Source organism: Augochlora pura, chromosome 7, assembly GCF_028453695.1.
Source record: "Augochlora pura isolate Apur16 chromosome 7, APUR_v2.2.1, whole genome shotgun sequence".
NCBI lineage: Eukaryota > Metazoa > Arthropoda > Insecta > Hymenoptera > Halictidae > Augochlora > Augochlora pura.
This window is the reverse complement of record NC_135778.1, coordinates 15,097,874-15,105,831: the sequence shown is the minus strand read 5'-3', so window position 1 is coordinate 15,105,831 and position 7,958 is coordinate 15,097,874. Positions and strand designations below refer to the sequence as shown.

Genomic DNA, 7,958 nt, shown 5'->3' with positions numbered 1-7,958 from the left:
TAAACATCCGACATTTCATATGCACTAACCTAATAATATTAGAGTATACATATTTAATATATAAATAAATAAATAGATAAACTTACGGTATATCTGGTGTCGCAACCGTAACAGACGGTGGTCTTTCGATCGACACCTCGCTATCTTCCGTTCTACCGCCAATAACCGATACCTTTGCGGAGGTTTCAGCGCGGCCAACTTCATTGGTAGCAGTGCAGATGTAAACACCAGCATCCCTTTCGGTAACCTTGCCCAACGATAGTTCGACGGTGCCATCGTGATTCAGAGTCATCACTGCCCTTCGACTTGGGCGAAGACGAATTCCATCTCGATGCCTAAACACACGATTAATGTTTTAGTAATTATTTCATTCAAATAACAATACTCCGCAAAAGCAAAAGTGTTGTCTGTTTTTATTTAAATTACGATACAACTGTAACAAAAATTTCACTCCTCGTTTTAAGGGTTTGTTATGAGGACGAGGATTTTAGTTCCTCACAAAAATCATTTGTAAATCGTTGTTTGCAGATCAATCATTTAATCTTATGAAACAGCATATTTATTTTGGCAAATCAGCATTAGGTGATTAATTGCAATAGAATTTGGGTAGTTTCTATGAAGTGGTCATTACCATACAACACCGACGCTGGGATACGCCTCAACTTGAGCAGTGAATCGCAGGTCTTCTCCCGATTTCACCGTGTACGCGGTGTCGAGGTCGCAGAGGAATTCCGGTGCTATGTAAGCACGGATTCCCTTGTCCACGACGAGGATACAGCGGCAGGACACCGACCCATTCACATTCCTCGCTGTCACCATGTAACAGCCAGAATCTTCCAGAGTGGAGTGAACGATCTCCAGCGTGTAGAAATTCGAGTCGTCGTTCCAGAACACGTGGCGCTCTTCAAGGAACGAGATATCCGTCACTACCCGGTCTCATCGCGATTGCAACATTTCCATCAGCCACCGATTAAAGGATTCTTAGAAATGTAGTCATTTCTCAAAACAAGATCGCATCTTTCTTTTTATGGCATTTTTAGAAACTACAGACTTTACTGTATCTCTGAATAAATGACCAAACTTATCGTGTATACATGTATTACATGCTAAGAAACCTTCAATTCGTTTTTTAATTGCTATAATGCTGATTCTTACGAGGAATAAAAATGTCTGTACTATTATATTAAATATGAAGGTTTTTATTCACCATCTGGACGGATCTCCTCGTCATTTTTGTACCACGTAACTTCCGGAGCAGGATGACCCGTCACTTGGCAGGTCAGTCTCACAGGATAGGACACTTGCACTCTTCTGTCCCGAATCCTCATGGTGAACTGCGGCGGTCTGTCTTCGAGATCGTCTACTAGCTCGCTGCGCATCGACAGTAAAACAAAACACAATGAATTCGGTCCTCATCGCACCACGGCTTACCATGAAAAATCACATGTACCACAATATTAATCTAAACTATCAATCTTGTTAAACGAAATCTAGGAAAAATACCAACCTTGATGAACTAGACTACCAAAGATCTCGATCTTGATAAACTAATCTAGTAAAATGCGAATCCTTGTTCTATTACCTCTCTTTTATAACCGAGAACAATGGTCAACATTGTTAATCTGTACGTTGAGGGGGACTTATCTGGGGTCGGCTATCATTCGGGTCCGCAATAATGTTCAGATGACAGGGGGGATGAAGAAAATAATTGGTAAACTACAATTTCTCGTGAACATTATCCGTTTATGGTCTCTCAAGATATGATACAACTTAATTCGACAACCGCTACTTCTAACATATCATTTATTCTTTAGTATCGATTTTCGAACGGTATCGAAAGCCATACCGTTGAAAATAAATAGACTATCTGTACCTTGATTTGAGTTTCGCATCCGCCTCAATGATCTTCGGATCATCGACGACGAGCACTCTAGCAAACGATGACACTTTGCCGAGCAAGTTGCTGGCTTCGCACACGTATCTCCCCGAATCGGCTTCTTCGACGTTCTCGATCTTCAGTGAACACTGCGATCCGATCCGAGAGATCGAACATCTCGGCTCGTTATTCAAATCAATTTCGGACGATTCACGGTACCATTTTATGTCGACTTTCGAGTCGGTGCGTATCTGCAACGAGAATCGTATATTTATATTATATATAATATATTTATATTTCATTATTGTTTTATTTAATGCAGGCGCAGTCTCTATGAAATAAATTGCTGAAATAAATAATATGAAACGGCGACATTATTTTGAGCACATCTTGAGAAGAACCGGTGTCCATGGAGCGATCTCCGTCACTTCCGACTTGCACGGGACATGACCACGAGTTCCCTGACGTCGCCGCGGAATTATTGTGGACGGCACGCTTAATGATTAACGTAGCGGAACAAAAGTAGGCGCGCTCACCTAATAATAGTGCGCGTACTTGCCTCGCATTCCAATTTCACTGTTGTCCCCTCGAGAACCTTGAGCTGACCTGGCAAGATTTTCGTGAACTCGGGCAGATCGACGGTATCGCTGACCTTTACAGAATTCGTCATAGTCACGGACTCGCCCCATCCGTACCGATTCCGCGGTGTCACCTGGAACTTGTACTCTCCACCGGGCTTCAGGTTGAACGCGTCGAAAGCGTTGATCGGCGTTATGCCCAGCTGGTCGAGAAAACAATTCGAATTTAAACGAAATGATCTTTGCACAGTAATATTTATATCGATAAAAGATTTGAACAGCTTGATGTTGTTGTTACTCACTCGACTCCTTCGGAATTGGCACGTTAGACAAAGGATTAGTAGGCGGTTAGCGCAGAGCCACAACATTGTATTAGCGTGAAGAATAAATTTCTTGGCCAAGAAATCCGATGCAGCAGAAACGGAAAGATAATAACTTTAGATCTTTGTGCGCCGACAGTTTAACAAAAATGTTCGAAATTCATGACGTTAAAAATTGGATAATTTCGTAATATTATATTTTATTTCTTCAGCAGTCTCACTGAAAAAGTAGAATCCACTCTGATCGCAGCTTCCTTATTCGTAAAATTTTTCACAAACGTTCAGAGATCGGCGAACAATTGGTTATCATGTTTCTGTTTCTTATAACTAAATATTCTGTTTCTTAATAAACAACAGAATTACCTCGACCCATCGTGCACCACCGTCGCTACCAAGCAACCAAGCGTCAACTCTATAGGCAATCACTGGTGCAGGTCCCTTTTGTTCGGCTTTGCCCCAACTTAGCGACAACCAGTTCTTTCCGCCATCGACTACAACTGGCTCGCTGCTGATCGGTCCAGGGACATCTGCGGACAAATCGCGAGGTCATTGATAACGGGCTTTTTATCGATTAAAACGCAAACTCCTCGAAATAAAGGGACGGACGTCCGTACGCTTTGCTACCGAATCGTTCAAGATATCTTTGCACATGAATCATTTTCTCTAAGAAGCAAATAATTTGACAAATTTCGACGCTGACCTCTGTGTCCATACAAGTATTCGAGAAACTCGACGATCAGACAATCTTTCTCGGACCACGATCGTCTCAGCCGAGAAATCGTTAATTCCTGATCGCCGTTCACGATTCCGTGACCATGCGTCTTCATCCTCGACGAGCGATTATCTCCGACCGCTTTTCGAATTTTCGTTCGCGTTTCTCTCTCAACTTCCGATCGCCGTTAGGTAAAAAACAAGAGCGCGACTCGCAAAATTCATCATCGCAACTTACAAAATTCTTCGCGGCTCGCAAGATCCTTCGCGACTCGCAAAATTCTTCGCGACCCGCAGACGTGCACCGAGCAAGATGGAAAATGTCAAGGTGTTTTTTCGCGTTGCCCAAGGCTCGAAAAAAGTGGGGCATACGAAATGACTCGCGTCCCGACGCCGACTGAATTTCGAATTTGTGGATACAGAGGGATGTCGGTAGGGGGGAGGGGGGGGGGGGGCGCGAATCGGCAAGGCAAACGAAAATAACCCGACACGAGAGAGGTGTACTCGCAACTGTGTACGCATGTAGGCGGCGTCGTTTCGCGTTTGTCCATCGTCACACGAGGACATCACTTTGTAGATTTGTGTCACCTATTTCCGCTGATAATTCGCGGATCCATGGTGTCGCGATCCTCTGTCACATCTTTCCAAGCTTATTTATCAACAGAAACGGACACATATTTATTTATAATAAAAATTCACCACAACTTGAAATAAAAAATCTATTAAAATTTAATTCCATAATAGAAACTTATCGCGATTTAGTTTTCAAGCGTCGCTCGGTATTATCGGCTATGTTGAAGCTTGACAATGACATTATCGTAATTCGTAGTCGCGGAAGGTTGCTGGTAGTCGCGATTCACTCAGCATGGCATTGGTAGTGATTTACAGTGATTGCAACTGCTCGGGATTTTGTATTGTAATAAATAGACTGCGGAAATGTTTGTATTTATAGCGGATCAAGCTGTCGGGAAGGTGGAAGAGCCGAAACTCAAGCAGAATTCAGGGCGACGTTGTTCTACTTATCATTCATTTAATTATATATAATATTCTTGAGACAATAGGTCTACAATTTTACATCGGGTCTTTTTAATCGTTTGATATCATCGTAAAAGTATTATAGATGAATTTTGTGAAAAGAATTATTTGATCTTTTCTTTTCATTTTTGTTCGACAAATGCGAAACATTAATTTCGCGAAGAATTTTCGATTCACAGCGTACTCTAATATTACAGATTTCGTGCTACGATGTTTATTTATCGACGGCCTACTTCGAAGTGGCCACATGCTCCAGTAATTTCATCTGTTTATTTTCGACCGTTTCCTAGTATTAAATATTAAATTTCTACCTCTATAACGCAGCTGTTCATCGTTTACAATCGATGGTCGCCGATAGGACTACAGATTAATTTATTTCGCAAAAGAAATGTTTGTTTAACAACAACTTAAATTTCATATTTTGAATCTACTGACGTATCCTTCATATTTTATCATAGTGATAATTATAAATAATAAAAATAATAATAATCTTTCGCGAAGCTATTTTTAATTCTTGATGAATTCGAACGTTAAGAGATCACAAATTTGGGGTGATTTCTACAGAGCGATGTAAACGTTCGCGTGAAAATATTTCACTCGATTCTAATTCGAGATTTGTGATATCTCTCCAACGTCTGCGATTCGCTTCCCCGCGTTCAATGTACCTATTTAATCATGCCAAGGAACCATTTTTTCCCTCGGACGTGCGAAACGGATTACGTTTGTTTCGATCATTGTACAGTATGCTATTTCTGGTATGCTACAGTATTTTCAAACGCGCGAAGCCTTGGTCAAGGAGCCGTCACATTTGGTTCTATTTCAGTTCCACGCGCAGACACTTCTACACGTCTGTCAATAGGCTTCATGAGATAACAATGTTATGACATGAATCCAATTTAGCTGAAATTTCATACCTCGTAACTTTTGTCGCGCGAGATTTTCTCGTACGCAATAAAATGCGAAGCGCTGGCGCGTTTAATTCGTATACCTGTGGCACACCAGTTTATAAATTTTCATTTCCTGGCATAACGAACGCCGTTCGTTAATTTCGAGAAATAAATTATCAAATGATGATTAGTAAAAATTAAAGAATTTTTTACTTTGCTATTTTTCAGACGATCGGAGTCAAATAAAATATTCAGAGCGATGGAGTAATATGTTCAATATAGTTATAAATACGTAAATAAATATTACCACGAAAAGGTAAAAAGAGGAACTTACTTTTTACATAGGGAACTTCATCGTCGCGGTTCTCAGTTGATAGACCTAGAAGACTTCCAGTATCGGTGCGGCTACTGACAGTACTCCAATCCGGTGTCAACGATCTGGCACGCTGTTTCACCTAAATAATTATAACGAACCTAAGAGACTGTATCTGTGATTAAATTAATATTTCATATCGTCGATTTACCTTGATCGAGAAGAAACTTCTGTCGCATCCGTGTCTGTTTTTCACAAGTATACAATAGGTGCCCTCGTCCGAAGGTGTTACCCTTTTTAAGGTTAACCTGACATAGTCGTCGATGGCCTCTTTGATGGACCTAGGGCCGTTAGTGATGTCTCTTAGTCCTTTCATCCAGATTACTAAAAAATTCGAGATGAAAGTTTCAAGTTAACAAAACTATTAATAAATTGAAATGAATTATTATAATCGTATAATTATAATATGTAATCAGTTTACCTCGGGGTCTGGGATTTCCAGCGCATCTAAACGACACGCTAACATCTTCTCCGGTGGTGACGGTGATCGATTTCTCAGCAGGTCTCGATACAAACATAGCGGGCTTTCCGGTGTCCATAGTACCTACCGATTTTGTATCCATCGTGCTCATGCTGTCCACGTGTCCAAAATATTTCGATATGATCGAGCCCCTCTCCGACTCAGAAATCTCCGGCACAAAAGAGGTGTGAATACCAAAGTCGGTGAATGCCTTCGCTTTCGAAAAAGAAAACGGTTCTCTTCTTTCGCCGCGGAACCATCTTACTTCCGGCGCGGACGCGCCTGCACACACACGTTTATGCAACAGTTATTCGATTCCGTTTCTTTGGAAATATATATTATTTATTCTTTGTTCTTTTTTTAAATCAGTTGTTTCTATAGTGTCTCGTTAGTTTAGCGTTAAGTCTTATTATTCATGAAAATACCTTTCGCTCTGATTTGGGCGGCGATGCTACTTCCAATAGGCACATTGTAGTCGGATAGGTAACTGGACAAATATGACCTCTTGAAAACATCAGTGCCGAAGTGGTCGTCAAAAAGTTCGTGGTGCTTGCCCACCGTTCGCCGAATTCGTTCTTGAAATAAATTATGTTAAATTGTAAATAATTGTATAATAAATTGTAAATCAATCGATAAAAAGATCGATAAAATAGATAGTCTTACCATCGAACTGGACTACATGGGCTATTTCTTCTGTACGCAGATCGTTCATAGCTCTGCATATGTAGCGGCCATTGTCGGAAGAATTGGGTGCAGCGATCTCTAGTCGATAAATGCCATCGTCCAGGTAACTTTGCTTGTAGCGATCGCCTTGGAGTATGCAGCCGTCTTTCACCCAGGAAATAAGCGGCGCGGGGTAGCCGCGGACACGACACTCCAGAATTAACTCGTTATCCGAATGCCGATAAGTGTCTGCAAAATGGAAAAGCGGCATTGCAATCGTCGAAGTATAGTTTATACAGAGTGTGAATGAAAACTAAATATGATTTATTAATCGTTGTATACGTTTGGGAACTTGTTATTCACTTTCAAAATCTCCATTAATTTTTCGATCGTCTTAACGAGTTATTTACAACAATAATATATCGGGATGGTGGAGAAGTTTTTAAGTTTTAACACTTTTGCGATACGATATTTATTTATACGTTTTTTAATTTGTCTTACGATATAATTATTTTCCTTTGCCCTACGCTTTACGTGCTTACCTTTAATGGATTTTGTGAAGGTAGGGGGTGACAGTGCTGGTTGGAAATCGGGGTAAATTTTTAATGTGGATTCGGTGGTTGCAATTCCGTGAACATTCTCAGCGACACAGGTGTACAGTCCGGAATCTTCGGGGAGTGCTTCATGCAGTTCGAAATAAGCCATACCGTTGTCGAACCGAGTTCGATATCGGCTCGACGTGATTTCGAGCTTCTCGCCGTCTTTGGTCCAGTGCACCCTCGGCTCCGGATATCCAAGCACGGTGCACGTCAGCCTCGTTCTCATACCAACCCCTACCGTTCTGTTTGTTAACCTTGTGCAGAATGATGGCTTCTTTCCTTTTTCTCTTGGTACCATCTGCGATGAAATTTATGCCATTTCATTTATTTTTACTTATTCTTGTTTGCTCGTCACATCAAAAAATATTATCACAATAATTACGTTTGCTAGATTCGTTAAAAAAACATCAGAGAAACTATAAAACAGTGTAAAACAAAGTATAAGGGAAAAAAACA

General features: G+C 40.9%; 2 protein-coding genes across 2 annotated transcripts in view; both read right to left on the bottom strand.

Annotated features, from left to right (window-relative positions):
* Positions 1 to 82: 82 nt before the first annotated feature.
* On the bottom strand, positions 83 to 1,379 carry LOC144473562 (palladin-like). Its single transcript, XM_078187525.1, has 3 exons — positions 1,208 to 1,379; positions 632 to 902; positions 83 to 335 (listed from the first exon to the last, which is right to left on the bottom strand). Exons 1-3 carry the CDS (start codon positions 1,377 to 1,379, stop codon positions 83 to 85), a joined length of 696 nt encoding a protein of 231 aa, XP_078043651.1.
* A 343-nt stretch (positions 1,380 to 1,722) lies between these two features.
* LOC144473369 (uncharacterized) overlaps positions 1,723 to 7,958 on the bottom strand; it is a 44,539-nt gene continuing 38,303 nt past the window's right edge. The window contains exons 14-22 of the mRNA XM_078187180.1: positions 7,446 to 7,800; positions 6,904 to 7,152; positions 6,666 to 6,815; positions 6,202 to 6,522; positions 5,932 to 6,104; positions 5,742 to 5,862; positions 3,138 to 3,301; positions 2,436 to 2,657; positions 1,723 to 2,127 (exon numbers count right to left, since the gene is read on the bottom strand). Coding sequence (XP_078043306.1) covers positions 1,864 to 2,127; positions 2,436 to 2,657; positions 3,138 to 3,301; positions 5,742 to 5,862; positions 5,932 to 6,104; positions 6,202 to 6,522; positions 6,666 to 6,815; positions 6,904 to 7,152; positions 7,446 to 7,800 — 2,019 coding nt within the window. The 3' untranslated portion in view covers positions 1,723 to 1,863. The remainder of the gene's footprint in view (positions 2,128 to 2,435; positions 2,658 to 3,137; positions 3,302 to 5,741; positions 5,863 to 5,931; positions 6,105 to 6,201; positions 6,523 to 6,665; positions 6,816 to 6,903; positions 7,153 to 7,445; positions 7,801 to 7,958) is intronic.